The sequence below is a fragment of the Tursiops truncatus genome, chromosome 4 (genome assembly GCF_011762595.2).
Source record: "Tursiops truncatus isolate mTurTru1 chromosome 4, mTurTru1.mat.Y, whole genome shotgun sequence".
NCBI lineage: Eukaryota > Metazoa > Chordata > Mammalia > Artiodactyla > Delphinidae > Tursiops > Tursiops truncatus.
Genome location: NC_047037.1, coordinates 9,322,736 through 9,338,880, shown reverse-complemented (window position 1 = coordinate 9,338,880; position 16,145 = coordinate 9,322,736). Strand labels below are relative to the sequence as shown.

General features: G+C 36.1%; 1 protein-coding gene across 8 annotated transcripts in view; it reads right to left on the bottom strand.

Moving 5' to 3' along the window:
* The window catches only part of TBC1D5 (TBC1 domain family member 5), a 540,886-nt gene that overhangs the window by 211,478 nt on the left and 313,263 nt on the right, over window positions 1-16,145 (bottom strand). For 7 of the 8 annotated variants that reach the window (XM_073803671.1, XM_073803672.1, XM_073803670.1 and 4 more), the window contains one exon: window positions 10,504-10,606. In XM_073803671.1, coding sequence (XP_073659772.1) covers window positions 10,504-10,606 — 103 coding nt within the window. Of the gene's footprint in view, window positions 1-1,998; window positions 2,069-2,162; window positions 2,214-3,763; window positions 3,853-10,503; window positions 10,607-16,145 lie in introns of all 8 variants that reach the window. The other variant, XM_019934420.3, reaches the window with a different exon arrangement.

The window sequence follows — 16,145 nt, the reverse complement described above, 5'->3', positions numbered from 1 at the left end:
TCGGCAATACCACTCCTACAGATATGCCAAGAGAACTGAAAACATATGTTCACATAAAAGTTTGTATACAAATGTTCCTAGTAACATTATTCTTTTTTGTTTGTTTGTTTGTTTTTGTTTTCTTTTGTTTTGTTTTGCGGTACGCAGGCCTCTCACTGTTGTGGACTCTCCCGTTGCGGAGCACAGGCTCTGGATGCGCAGGCTCAGCGGCCATGGCTCACGGGCCTAAGCGCTCCGCAGCATGTGGGATCTTCCCGGACCGGGGCACGAACCCGTGTCCCCTGCATCGGCAGGTGGACTCTCAACCACTGCGCCACCAGGGAAGCCCGCAACATCATTCTTAATAGTCAAAAAGTGAAAAGAACCCAAATGTCACCAACTGAGGTATGGAAAAACAAAACGTGGCATATATCTATGCAATGAAACATTATTTAGCCCTGAAAAGGGATGAAGTACTGACACATGCCACAACATGAATGAACAGTGAAAACATTATGCTAAGTGAAAAAAGTCAGTCACAAAAGGTCACATATTGTATGATTCCATTTATATGAAATGTCCAGAACAGGCAAGTCCAAAGGAAAAGAAAGTAGATTAGTGATGCCCAAGGCTCTAAGGAGGGGGAAATGGGGAGTGACTGCTAATGGGACTAAAAGGATTTCCTTTCAGGGTGTTGAAAATGCTTTGAAATTAAATAGTGGGGACATTTGCACAACCTTGTGAATATACTAAAACCCAATAAATTGTACACTTTAAAAAGGTGAATGTTACGGTATGTTAATTATTTCACAATAAAAATTACGGTTAAAGAATAAGGGTAAGAGGGAACCCTCCTACCCTGTTGGTGGGAATGTAAATTGGTATTGCCACTACGGAGAATGGTATGAAGGTTCCTTAAAAAACTAAAAATAGAATTACCATGGGATCCAGCAATCCCAATCCTGAGCATATATCCAGAGAAAACTCTAATTCAAAAAGACACATGCACCCTAATGTTCACAGCAACACTATTTACAAAAGCCAAGACATGGAAGCAACCTAAATGTCCATCAACAGAGGAGTGGATAAAGATGTGTACATATACACAATGGAATATTACTCAGCCATAAAAAGAATGAAACTGGACCTAGACATTGTCATATGAGTGAAGTAAGAGAAAGAAAGAAAAATATCATATGATATCACTTATACGCAGAATCTTAAAAAAGGGTACAAATGAATTTATCTACAAAACAGAAATAGAGTTACAGATGTAGAAAACAAACTTATGGTTACAGGAGGTGTGGGGGGGTAGGGATAAATTGGGAGATTGGGATCGACAAAATCACATTACTATACATGAAATAGATAACTAATAAGGACCTACTGTATAGCACAGGGAACTCTACTCAATACTCTGTAATGGCCTATATGGGAAAAGAATCTAAAAAAGAGTGGATATATGTATACGTATAACTGATTCACTTTGCTGTACACCTGAAACTAACACAACATTGTAAATCAACTATATTCCAATAAAAATTATTAGGAAAATAAAAAGAATAAGGGTAAGAGAGAGTAAGGATAAATGGTATTGATGCTAAACATATAAATTCAATTTAGTGATGCATTAGTAAAAGCAAAACAACCTATTCGACACAGAGTTTATCTACATACTTCCGTGCCTATCAACTCACCAGGACAGCACAGATCAAGTAGATAAATACTCTTTTCATTCAAAGTTTATAATAGTTTTTATGAAATTATGTTGCATGCAAAATATATGCACATATAAAAGAAAGTTTCTATTTATTTATATGAAAATTTTTATATTACCTTTGTAAATCTGTCAACAATTAGAGATATGATTTAGACCCCCAGTTCAAACTTACTCCACAGGTATCTTCATATTTTCATTTTTTTATAGTGATAATAATGGCTTTTATTCTGATTATATGTTGTTACTAAAATCATTTGTTCCCTCAAATATATTGAAAAGATCTGTACTGTAAGATTTACCTTTTGACCATCATGCTCAAAAGTAGAAAACCAAGGTTCAGCAGTTTCCATAAGTTGTGAGAACATTGCACTAAAAATTAGAAAAATAATATAACGCCTATGTTAAATCTTCATTAAAGTAAAAATGGCGTAAAAAAATAAAAACAGAAAGTTTTTGTACTTACTAGGCATCATGTTCCAGATACTCAGGGTTCAAGAGAGTTTTCATTTCCTCACTTAAAAAAGCGATACAGTCAATCAGAATGTGTAATTTTTTAATTGAAGGAGATGCAGAGGTTGCCTTATTCTATACTCATAAGCCAACTTTCATATAGTGTGTAAATGAAAAAGAGTTAGCCTTTTTTCAATAAAAAGAGAAAATCCATTAACAAACGAAATAATTTCTTTCTATAAAGATCAAAAACAAATCAGCTGCCTGTCTGTACCACAATGAGGCAACTATCTAATTATTCCAAATAACAAAACTGAATGTGACAATACATTCCTTGAATGTGCCGATCTAGAATCAACTGATTATTCCACAGTCTATCACTTGTCCAAAACGAAACAAAAAAATATATAGTTACTGGTCAAATATCCCATATTAAAACAGTAATTTATTTTCTTTCAATGGCTTCTATTTTTATTATGTTTTAACATCAATTAATCAGTGACAGCACCTCTTCCAAATCTATTTTCGTGCTGCTTTTACTTTATAAAGGATTGAAACAGTTAAAGAAGCATGTAGAACTCATTTAAAAGCTATTTTTTAAAAAAGCAATTTGCAATCGTGTATACTTTCCTATGGAGTATATTCTGCATATGTGTTTTTAAAAAGATAAAACTGGCATGAAAACAGGATCCCAATACTAACTGCAACCTTATCATACTTCAGAATAACTGAGGCAACAGCAACTAAGATATGGTTACTATAGTCAGATCCAATAAATTTAGTATAATTAGAAAAACTCAAAGGAACTAGAAGATACTAATCTACAATATAGTAAACAAAAGTTGATTTGACACATGCCCTAATATATGTTCAGCAAAATGGATGGCTACATTTGATGAATAAAGATCATATAGATAAACACATGAAATATTATATGTTAATCCATTGTTTTCGGCACAGAGAGAGGCTAGCCTGTGGAATATTCCTGAGGAAGTTTTATAATCCCTCAGCTCTCCAGTCCCAAGATGCTTCCCGGCTGCCTCTCTGGCCCATCTAGTTAGGGTATCTTAAGTTAGAAAATAAATTCTAACAATCGGCCTAAGTTAAATACAAGATACACTAATTTATTATCTCAGCAAATAACTTCAGTAATTGTATCTCAAAAACACGAGAAGTCATTTTGTTTCTTTATACTGGGGTTCTTTGGGGGACTGTTCTATTTATGAACTGAACTGAGTCTGGTGAGGACAAAATACCTCACACATAAGGTTCTCTTACAGCTTACTGTGAAAGAATGGGCCACTGGAGGGTAGAACGTATGAATATTAACAATCATCAGCACTTTGCCATTACAACAAAAATTCCCTCTTCTTGATCCATCAGTTACATGTCTTCCTTTGGTACAGCTCTAAGACTTGCAAAGATATTTAGAATTCCAAGTTTGCCCCATAGCTGAAATGGGATTACAGTTATTAAGCGGAATTAATCATCAGCCACATGAAACACAACCAAATGTTCACAATTTACAAAATACCTTCAATAGAAAAGGTGTTGAGGTTAAAAAAGGATTACAGCAGGGCTGACAAAATAGATGGAGCTCATATACAAACTTGCCTTGGCTGTGCAGACTCACTGGCATGAAGAAAGGCTTGGTGGTCACAGTGGAGGGTGAAGACCATTGGAGCCAACAGCTCGTGCATGCCCTGAAACAGAGCCAGAGAAAGGGACGGGGGCATGTCCGGACTCCACTGGTGGACAGACGGGCTCAGCTAAAAGCCTCTGCAGCTGATCCCCGCCCCAGGCATTTTCGTATTATACAGAAGAGCATAAACATAAAAACCTACAAAGTGAGATTTTATTTAGTTTTAGAACTTGACTCCAATTCTACCACAGCAGGTATTCTTCTTTAAAACATGGAGAGCAGTTCTCTTTTAAATGACACAACAAACAATAAATCGGCATGGTAGACAACCTTGCACCTGTCAGTTGCTTCAGGATGTGTACTCATAAATATGAATTTCATTTATGCAAATTATAATCATATGCTACAGTGTAAAGATCTGCAGTAAGAAGGGCAACTAAGAACTGTAGACCTAAGGAAATTACATCCAATGTTTTCATTATATAATGGCTCAAAATTAGGATGTCTGTAGATTTAGGAAGAGCTGAAGTCAGCTAGCTGGAAATGCTGGATAATAAAAGAAACAACCTTTAGCAGGTATGAGAGAAAACGAAGTTTTTAAAGTACGATTTTCAACATGTTTAAGCCAAGATGGCCATAATTTTCTTTCCTGTCTACTTCAACGATAAGTTTACTTTTCAATTCATTTAGTGATTTCACCAATACAACTTTTTTTTCCTTATATCGTGTTTACCTGTGGATTACATACATAGGCATAGGAACAAAAAGGTATATTGGTTACTAAGTTGCCTTTCAAAGGAGTATTATAAAAATCCATTATTTATCCATTCTTGTGAGGAAATAAGATATTCCACATCAGTGACCCGTCTTGTTAGCTGAGATTTTTTTCCCTACTTAGGCATCAAAAACATATTTTCGCAAGTTAAAAATGGATTGTACTATTTTCTGCCTCTTAAAGTGTGTCACTATTTTCCTTTTGCCTACGATGATCTTTTACAAAAAAAGAAGACAAAACCCCGCTTCTACAGGAAATAACAATAAAATACTGAAGCCGAGAGAAGAGAGAGTTTTTGCCGATGGGATTAGAGAAAATCTCCTGTGATGGAAGGACAGCCACACGGACCTCTGCACGGTCTGGCAGCTCTGTGCTGTTCGTAGGACGCTAGTTATTATCATAAAGTAATACAAAAGGAAACTCTGTCAGAGTTCATTTATAAGTTATCACTAGCCTTGAATGAGAAGGACTTAATTACACTTTTTACAAAATTATTTATGATCCATTGACAATTTACTTGTGATTTGGGACAAATTACCACACATCACTTCAATCTTTTTAGGTGACCGTCTCCTACTAAACAAATCTTGAAAAGACTATTCCTTAGAAGAACTTGGTACACACCCATAAAGAATGGAATTAAGTGTTGCTAATGTGCTTTAAAATCATTATGAGGGGTTTATTCTTCTAAAATAATCTCAAATTATTCCAAAGACCAAGTGACATAATTTTAATCATGAAAGTTAATAGTTACTTACTGCACAGAACTACAGAATATCTAAAACAAAAACAAAAACAAAAAAAAAAAGGAAGGAGGGAAGGCAGGAAGGAAGGGAAGGAAGGCCAAAAGAGAAAAGGAAGAAAAATTAAAACTGTGATAGATATCTTTGCGGTAATCTTTTTTGCTTATTTCTGATAATTTCCTTAGGATAAAGTCCCAAGAAGTAAAATTTCTGGGTAAATGAGCTAATAAGACATTTGATATATACAATTAACCTGCCCTTTAGAAATAATTCCCTCACTTTAGGGCATAAAAATCACCATTTCACATACCCTCATCTTTATTTGTAGTGTTTATTAAAAATCCTGTCAAATTCTACAGTCAAATAGTTGTTTTAACTTATTTAAATGCTAGTGAGGTTGAAGACAAACATTTCAGTGGTCATTTTTATTTAATGAATTGCCCATTTTCTCCTAATGAAGAGTCTCCCTTCTCCTGATGATTTGTAATAGTTCTTCAGCAATTCAGGAAATTAACCCTTAGTTATTTTTGTTACAAACACTTTCCCATGTTTATAACTTGCCTTTTAATTTTGATTATGTCATAGTAAAGCTGTATACTTTAAAACAGTCAAATCAATAAATCATCTTTCATGATTTCTTATTTTGCTTTTATGGCAAAAAGACCTTCCTCATATTGAGATTAGATTAAATATACAGGTTCCTTTTTTACAGCTAATTCTTTACCCACCTGGTATTTAATTTTGCCCTGAAGAATAATAGGTATTTTTCTTTCCCAAAGTGTTAAACTAACTTATTGAATAATCACCATTTATTGAATAATCCATCTTCTCCCAAGAGTTCTGAAATGTCATCTTTATCATAAGCTGAATACTTAGCTCTCATTTTTTCTGAGTTTTTACTGGTATTCCATTGGTTTATATACTCTTAACAGGAACTTTACTACTGTAATGTCTTGAGCTGTAAAATACTCCATTTCCCCATATTTTCTATTCTTTTTCTCAAAATTGTCTTGCCTATTCTAACATCTTTTCATCCACATGAAAATGTAATTTAGTTACATAAAATGCTAAACAAAATACTGCAATTTTTATTGCCATTGCATTAAAATTAACTTGAAGAAAACAGACTTCTTTAAGAACACCAGAGCTTCCAATCCAAAAATATGTGGAACTGCATAGTTTTTATTAGGTTTCTTACTAGGCTTTGGGTGTTGGTGGTGATGGTGGTGGCGGCAGAGATCTTCTGAATAGAATTCTTCCCTGCAGTATGCTTTCTAACTAATTAAGGCTGGTTTAATACGAAAAGGTTCTTGCCTAAATGTGTCTTCTCACCTTCCCTGAACATTCTCTTCCCTCTAGTTTCTGTGACACTCCTTTCTCCAGATTTTGCTCATGCATAATTCACCTGCATTTATTCCAAAAATTATCTATTAACTACCTATGACGTTCTGGTAACACAAAAGTGAATGGAGTGGGCAAACTCCTGACCATTACGGAGCCTGCAGTCTAAACAGCAAGACACACAATAATAAAATGAGCACAGAAGTACTGTAGGTTATAAACTGGGACAAGTGATACATATATGTATACGTATATACATACATACACAGACAAACCCAGCTCCTCCTACAGGCTCGGCACATACAAGGTGCTCACTGCATAGTGACTGAATGAATGAAATAGCTTCCACTCAATATAGTGAGGGGTAGATATTTCACTTATCAACACAAGGGTAAAAGCTGAACTACGATAAGATGAGAAATGGAAAAGAATCATCCTGAATTATATTTCAATATTTCCCATCAATAAATAAGTGCTTTTTGCATAATGGAAATTAAGAGTCCCCTGAATACCATTAAGACAATCTTTTACACATTCAGTGTTGACTTCCAACCAAACTAGGGATATTTTTCTCGAATAGACTTGTAAGAGATTACTTGTTTTACTCTCAATTCTAGACTAGTAAAAACCTGATTAATAATTACAAGTGGCAAGCAAACAGACATCTTTAAAGGAAAAGGGAACTATCTGGAAAGAATGATCGTAAATTCAATATGCTGTAAATCTGACAAAGCATAATGAAAAAGAATGCATTGTCGGTACACTTCTTCATTCCCCAAATGTGTATTTTGCGTCCACCCACACCATTAGCGTTTCTGCTTGCTTACAGCCTTTTTCCCTGCTGGATCCTTAGTAGTCACTGCACTCCAAACTCATGCCAGTTGAAAAGAAAGGTAACAAAGTTTTCCTCATCAACAGCCTGTAGGCTCACAAAATTGAACGTGTTCTTTTATCTGCCTGTGTTCATTTAGCCCACCAAGCAGTCTTTATTAAAGCTGAGGCATCAGGCAGTCAAAGTTCATTAATACCATTTATATAATCTCTGCAGTTTCAATTAACTCAGCAAGACATTCTACTACATGATAACAGTCTCATTAATTCAATAAAATCCCATAACTATTAACAATATGGTCGATGTTAAACGGGGTGTCACCTAGTACAAAATAATAGCTTTAGCAGCTTGTGATGAAACTTAAGGTTTTTTCTTAAATTTGATCTGGCTAAAATCTTCAGTCCTTTTACAGCAAGGGATTATTCCTATGTAAAGAATCTATAGAATTTTTAACATTAACAGGGAGTAATTTAAATCTTAGAAAGTGATACACAAGAGTAAATTAATAACATTTTCCTATTCAGTAATTGATAGACTTTGTCTAAATGGTCAAGAGTCTGATCTGTTTATAGGCTTCCTCACAAACGCAGTGGGCTGCGTGCCTCACAAACGGTGGATGGTGCAGTTACGATGTTTTGGTTCCTTGTCCATGGAACTTGCTTCCATTATTATAAGATTTCCTGAATCTAGATTTTTCTTTCTCAAAAGAAAAAGAGGAAACAAATGTATAACTTGGGATAATTTTATTCCGACTTGATCTGTTATCATCAAATCTTTTACTGTGAGATATTTCCAAATATTTGAAAGAGAAGAGGGCACGCTGAGGAGACAGGCTTGATGACAAAAGCCAACACAATGAGAAGAGGAGAAGAGAAAAACAGAAATAAACCTGGATCACTGGTGAAGAGCCTGAGGTACTGAACTAACAAATGCTGTGGAAACATTCTGCCCCCAGACTTCCTGCAAAGTGTGTTAATAACGTCCTTAGACTGTAAGTCATTCTGAATGGAATTTTCTGTTATTTGTTTCCAAAAACTCCTGATATACTGATTGAGATTTATTTTCTCCCAGTCTCCTTTTTGGTTTGTTTTTGGTCTTTGCACTTTATATCTGACCTGAATAGCCTGTCTTGCTTGGGAAGACTTTTCCTACCCTGAGATTATAAAAAAAAAGTTCTCCTAAATGTTTTTTCCAGAATTTTTATGTAATTTTAGTTTTTATAATGATATTTTTACTCCATCTGGAATTTCTTCTCCCAATAATGGTATAATTTAATCTTTTTTAGATAGAAAGCCAAATACAGCACGTCAATATCCTTTTCCCATTGAAAGAAAATGTCCTATCTTATATGAAGATCTCATTTACAACTGAACCTGTTCTTAGCTTGTTGCACTGATCTATTTCTCAGTTCCCACATTATTGTCGCATTGGTTTGATCACAGAACATTTGTAACAGTTTTCAGATCTCCCTGTGCCATTCTCCCCTTCCCCTGAATTCTGTGGCAGCTCCAACATATTTAATACTGACTGTAGCAATGATCACCATCACAGCCACCAACATGAACTCATAATGAGCACCACATGTCTTTAACTCTACAGAGTCAATACTATTATTGCCCTCATCAACGAAACTAAGGATTAGAAAAGTTACATGTGTATATTGTCTAAGACAAGGTAGCTACTTAAAGTGTTGGAGCCGAGATTCAAATCAAGGGATCCGAGTCTAGAGCCAGTGATCTTAACCACTAAGCTGTATTATCACCATTAAAATGACTATAAAGCTTCTTGGTGTAAAATTTAAAATCACTGTGCCCGGTTTTTAAAAACCATATCTCTCACTTAGACTATCAATGGAATGATAACACATTTATATATTAATTTGGGAAGAAGTAATATTTTTACTTAATGTCTTCCCACCTAAAAACACGTTATCACTTTTCTATTTATTCAACTCTTGCTCCAATAACATTTATAGTTTTCTTCATATAGCTTTTGATTTTATATTATTACATTTATTTTTAGACATTTTATAGTTTTGGTTGCCATTATGAGTAGGATATATTTTTCCATTTCCCATTCTAAAAGCTAAATATCACCATGTAATTAATATAAAGACATATTATTAGTATCGAAACTAAGATAAAATTAGTTCCCTTGGATATTCTATGTACACAATAACAAATACATTATTTAGGACAACTGTAATATGACCTGATTTATTATCTTTAAACAAATTAAGTCTATCTCAAATTAAATACACTGCTCTCACCATGCAGATGTTCTCTGTTATATTACACTGAATTTGGGTTGTCATCAGTTGGATGTCATAACTTTGGATTGTTGGAGAATTTATTAATATAGTTTGAATTCTCACTTAATATGCATTTTGAGAAATACATAAAAATATCTAACTTTGCGTATTTTTATTGGAACCCCATAAGGTTAAATGAAAACCTAGATACTTCTTTATAGATTAAATTAAAAATTTACATTTTGAAAAGAATAAACATAATCCAATAATCTTCTTTAATAATGAGATGAATTAAACATCAAGATCACAAGAATATCATATAAATTTCAGAAAGTTTAAAGGAACTTTCTGCAGTTATATTACTGGTAGATTTTGAAGAGTAAAAGGACATTTGATTATTCTCTACATGACATGCCACATATTTATAAATGCTGTACTTAGAAACAATATTTATATATACAACTCTGAAAAGCTTTATTACTAGATTGCCTTCAAAGATGCTGTTTATAAACAAACTCTCAAAAGTTGAAAGCAAAGATTGAATGCCTCATAGAAGACAATTTGGTGGAATGTCTTATAATAAGGAAGAAGCATATGTGCGTCAATGAGCTTACCTTTCTCACCATGCAGCTGACAAGCAGCTCTTTGATTGCTTTACTATTATGATGCAACTTTGGATACAATAAAGGCTACATTATTGCTCTATCATTTGTCAAGCTGTATAGAAAATTCTGAGTCAATGGATGCCACCTGTACGATATTTTCATTACCTGCTTATAAAGCAACTGCTCGTTTTCTCTAGCATAACAGAAAAGAACATCTGTAAGAATTTTTCTCACATTTTCTTGTTGGAAAAACTGCATTTCAGGAAACCTGAAAAAAGAAAACACAGGATTGAAATCAGCTAGCACAATTCCAAGAGTTACCCTCAAATTCTCATCTCTGAGAGGTGCCATGGGCAGCTTTTGGTTTTAGTACAAGTCTGTATTTGCCAGGCAACTTATGCCATAGGTGGGACTCATGTGTTAAAGAAAAAAGGGTGAGAAAAAGGGAAACTACTGGATACCCTTCAACATCTAAATATTTCAAATGTCTTCGTATGTAAATGTCATCATATGCATGATGAATACAACAGTTTTTAAGCAAAACAAATTATAGCCTGTGCATTTGGTGTGGGGATTGCTTTGTTTTACCCCATTTGGTATACTGTGATTTTGTAAGTACCAACTTTGTGGAAAAAAAATCATTATCCTATTTTTTTTGATGCAAATACCATGATTTAAATTATTATACATGACCACACCATTAGTTTTATCTGATTAAAACACAGACTTCAAATGGACTGAGTTAGTCAGTATTGCTTAAATGATCTCTGGATCAAAAATTCTACCAGGTGCTTTGAGGTAATGTGAAATACAAAAGGGCAAGAGTATCCACCTGAAAGGAGCTTAAATAGTTGTTTATAATGCAAGAATTTACGACTGCAACAACCCAAAGAGCAAATACAGAGCAGTGCAATACACAGTGAATATACAGTCGACCCTGTGGATCCCTGGGTTTCGAATCTGCAGACTCAACCAACCGTGGATCAAAGATGTTTGGGGAAAAAAAATTCCAGAAAGTTCCAAAAAGCAAAACTTGCATTTGCCAGCATGCCAGCCACTATTTACATGGCATTTACATTGTAGTAGGTATTATAAGAAATCTAGAGATGATTTAAAGTATATGAGAGGATATGCATAGATTATATGAGAATATTACTCCATTTTATACAAGAGAGTTGAGCACCCATGGACTTTGGTATCTGTGGGAGTCCTGGAACTAATCTCCTATGAATACCAAGAGACGAGCCTATAAGGGAAGAAGGAATGTCATCTAGAAATAAGCAGCAAATGGGTTCAATCACAAAAGGTTTGAACAAGAATTTTTAGGAGAGGAGGAACATGGAACATCTGTGGGAAAAGTAAACAAATCAGAAGGAAAGCTATGAAGACATAGAAGGCAAAGAGTATTCCAAATGCAGAGCACTGTATGGTATTAGTAATGCAAAAGGAAAGCATCAATACTTCTGTGAAGTACTGCCACTTGGCAGCAGGGCAACAGGACAGAAGAAAAGGTGGGAGGTGTAGAAAAGAGCTTTGAATGCAGTATTTACAACTGAGGAAAAGCAACAGAGTGACTCTACATTTCTGAATAGGGAAGTACCAAAGAAGACAGTATTTGAGTAACTCTAAGTGGGATTAAGCCTGCAGGAGGAGAGACTGCAGGAAGGAGATAAGAGGACATTATACTGAGGTGAAATGGAAAAATCACAAACCTGAGAAGAAAAGCCGAAGTTCAGATCCCTGTTGCATAACTGCTGGCTGTGCGACCTTGAGTAAATGGCTGCTTAACGGCCTCATCTATAAGTAGCGATAATAATACTGATCTTGTGATGAAGATGAAATAATGTGAAAGCACCAAGAACAGCGCCTGGCAGCAGACGTTCAGGAAGAGAAGTGATTGCTAGTCTCTGAGTACTGGTACTTTAGGTGATGAAGATGTGAATGAGGTCGCATTGGAATTAGAAAACACGAGAATATGTAGTAAATACGCAAGAGGCTGAAAAGGAGGAGCGCCTAGAGCACGGAGGCACGCGGCATCACGGAAACAGAAAAATCTCCTTCGTTAGTCTCGTAAAGGCAGCAGTGGTTATTTTATTCATATTCTGATGGTTCACTGCTTCCTATCTCTGGCAACCTCTGCTCTTGTCTGCTTCCTTCTGATCCTCTTCGGGCACCCTGTGAGAGTGAGAACTTTCTCTCCAGTTCAGGCGGTTTGTGAAGCATCTCTTTCCTGGGCCTAATTTTTATAATAAAGTACAGCCTGTTTCATCTTCATCTGTTCATTTGACTTTTGCTTGAAATTCCCTTGGATGTACAATTTGTCCCCAGACACAGGTATCTGACCTGTTCTCTACCAACAAGGAAGCCTCTCCTTTGGGGGGCCGGTAATCAACAGTCCATGGGTCTGAACAACGTTATCTCAAGTCCATGCTTGAGATGGATGGCCCTCCAGACAGCCATCCAGATTAATGTGATGGCCCTCCAGACAGCCCAGACTGAAGCTCAGGAGTCTGACTAGGCACAAGTGACCACAGCTCCTAAAGAGGAGAGAAATTACCTGAAAGCAGATTCAGAGCAAGAATAATAACTATATCTTAGAAGCCAAAGAAGTTCCATAAAGGTGTCAAATGCACTGAAGCAGGAAAGAAACAGAAAAACTTGTTAAATGACTTATTTGGGACAAAAGAAAGCTGCTAAAACCTTTAGATAGTCAAATATCCCGAATTAGAGTAATCAGGATGAAAGATAGGTAAGTAGTTAATGAAATGCTGGAAAGAAATTTCTTGGGAAAACTTAGTCACTAAAGTAAAAACAGAGTAACCCTTCTGAGACGAAACTGTTTCCCCTCCTTCCTCATCAGATGACTTAAATCTAGCCCTGTCGTGAAGTAGGCTTCCTGTCCCAGGATCTGGACAGATCACACGGATGCGTGATTTTGTGTGTCCCCTTCCATGACTATGCTTTGGAAACTGTCTATGAACACTGGCACCACCAAATTCCCTACAGTCACTGCAATCTGAATGGACTATGGGAGAAAGTACTAAAACCTACAACATTCACTTTGTAACAAGTATCCATGAACTATATAAAGTAAGAATTTAATAGCTTACTACTAAAAATGTAAATTATATTACATATCAATTCACAGTTTCCTTTAAATGCATACTAACCACTCGCAAGACTAAAAACTAGAGATCTATAAGGATCAAATTGCAGGTAGATAATTTAAATCACCCACTTTTAGCAAATACCCAATCAACTGAAAACGCGTATGAGGCAGACAGAGCATATCTATGTGATAGCCCACCACCCACAATTCTAGTCTACAATGCTGAAGTGTCAATTTAGGAAGTCTCAGGATATCCTCTTTTTTAGAAAAGTGTGAGGTGCTCTCTAAATGCTGATGAAGAATCCACAGCATCTAACAAGTAACATGGGAAAGATTTCAGAAGAGTTCCAAAAGGGAAACAAAAGAAGCTGGAAAAAGAGATGACATTCAGAGAAGTTATAAGGTGAAAGAGTCCAGCTCAGAAGGTAACAGGCAAGGAGAACGGAAGCAGAGAGATTAATACCTGCTCCAGTACATCTGGGTAGTTAGCAGGTTAGCAGTACTTCCCAACTGCTTTGCTAAACAATGTGTCAGAGATATGCATTGAAGTAAAATTCCATGAGTTTAAAGTTACACAGAAGAACCTAGGTCATAAGGTTGATGAATATACCTGAATAATAACATATTTGCTAACAACAAATACTTGGTTTCGTATTAACAGGCTTCAAGTAAGAAGGCATTCCATCTATAGGAATCAGAAATAAAAGGGAGAAAAGTAGTGAGTAGATTCTCTAGGAATAGTGATAAGCAGCTTTGATGATAGGTTTTAAGTTCCAAAATAGCTTCCCTAACATCTGGTGTTGATTCAGGGCAGGTAATCTGAACAGTAGTCTAACCCGAATATCACTGGAAAGGCAAATCTGGTTTTGAGACAATAACAAAAATCACAGAATACAGACCGAGGCTGGAGTCAACAACTGTGAAGATTTTGAAAAATCAATAGTGACTCTACAGTTTCATGCAAAAAAGAGAAATGGTAGTATATTCATTAAAGATGAGATAGAGACAAAAAAATTTAGGATTGAAACTAGAGACATTTATGATTCACTCAAGCCAAAACCATCTGATAGGAAAGTAAAAGGAGAAAAGAATCACAATAAATGGGAACTGAAGATAAATTCTAAATTATTATTAGAAAATGAAAGTCAAGAGAACTAATTCCTGCATTTGGCCAGAAATGAAAGTGGAGATGGTAAACAGGTGAGGATGAAACTCTGATAGAGATAAAAAGCAAAGAGAAATTAATATTAAAGTATTCCATGATGTGATTTAGACTAATACCATTGAACATTTTTACCTGACGGAAAAAAAGGTGATAATTCAGTTTTTTGTTTTTGCGGTATGCGGGCCCTCTCACCGTTGTGGCCTCTCCCGTTGCAGAGCACAGGCTCTGGATGCGCAGGCTCAGCGGCCATGACTCACGGGCCCAGCCGCTCCGCGGCATGTGGGATCTTCCCAGATCGGGGCACGAACCCGTGTCCCCTGCATCGGCAGGCGGATTCTCAACCACTGCGCCACCAGGGAAGCCCGATAATTCAGTTTTAACTTAATAGATCAATATTTAAAATGCAGGCGTTTCTCTCTCAAGATGTGTGCAGGTATTAAATAGACAAATTTTACATAGTGCAAACTAACATCAAGAGATATAAAAGTCTGCTGTGTGAGTTTTGGTTTGTATCTTGAAATAACCCCACATTCGTAGGCAGTATAGTTTTCAACTTAAGTTTTAAAAAAATCTTTATCTAAAATCTTTCATATATAATCTTTTCATTATAATCTTTCATTTTAAATTCCAGCATTTATAAAGAGACAATAGTAGACTGAATTGCAGTATAGCCATCGCCCAGCTTCATCATTAATCAGTTCTTTTTTTTTTTTTACACATCCTCCTCTCTCAATGTTGCATTTTGAAGCAAACCTGAGACATCACTACACCCATAATATTGCAGTGTGTATTTCTAAAACATAAAGACTCTCTAAAAACATAACCATAGCACCACTTTAACACTATAACTAATAAAAATAATCCATTGATTAAATCAAATATACAATCAATGTTCAAATTTCCCTAAATATTTTTCAGTTTGTTTCAATCAAGATCCAAGAATTTACACTGCAACTTGTTGATATATCTCTTAAGAGTTTTTTACTCCATAGACGTGCCCCTCCCTCCCTCCCTCCCTTCCTTCCTCTCTCCCTCTCCCTCTCTCTCTTACAATGTATTTGTTAAAGAAACCAGGCTCTTTACCCTGTAGAAACTTCCCACATTCTGAATTTTACTTATTGTTCCTCCACTTTGTTATGTGACACATTCCTCTCCTCCCCACCGCGCCCCACCCCCGACCTCCACACCCCCGCCCCCCGCTGTATTTCCTATAAACTGGTAGGTAGGTCTAGAGACTTCATCAGGTTCAGGTTCAACTTTCAACAAAAACCTTCATGGGTGGCATGGTGGCTTTAGTACATGTTCACGAATTCTTTGGCACTCCTCCCGTACAAAGGTGGAGGAGCCTAACTTCCTTCCCTCTGCAGATGTGCTGTCCTCAGTGATGAGCTTCTCACAAAGAGAAGACCGCACAAGTGATGCTGCGACACAGCTTCTGTCTGCCTCTCCGTCTGGACACATCGTGGAACCCAGACGCTGTGCTGCTAGAAGTCAAGCAGCTACAGGAGAGGCCGTGGGGAGGCGTTCCAGCCA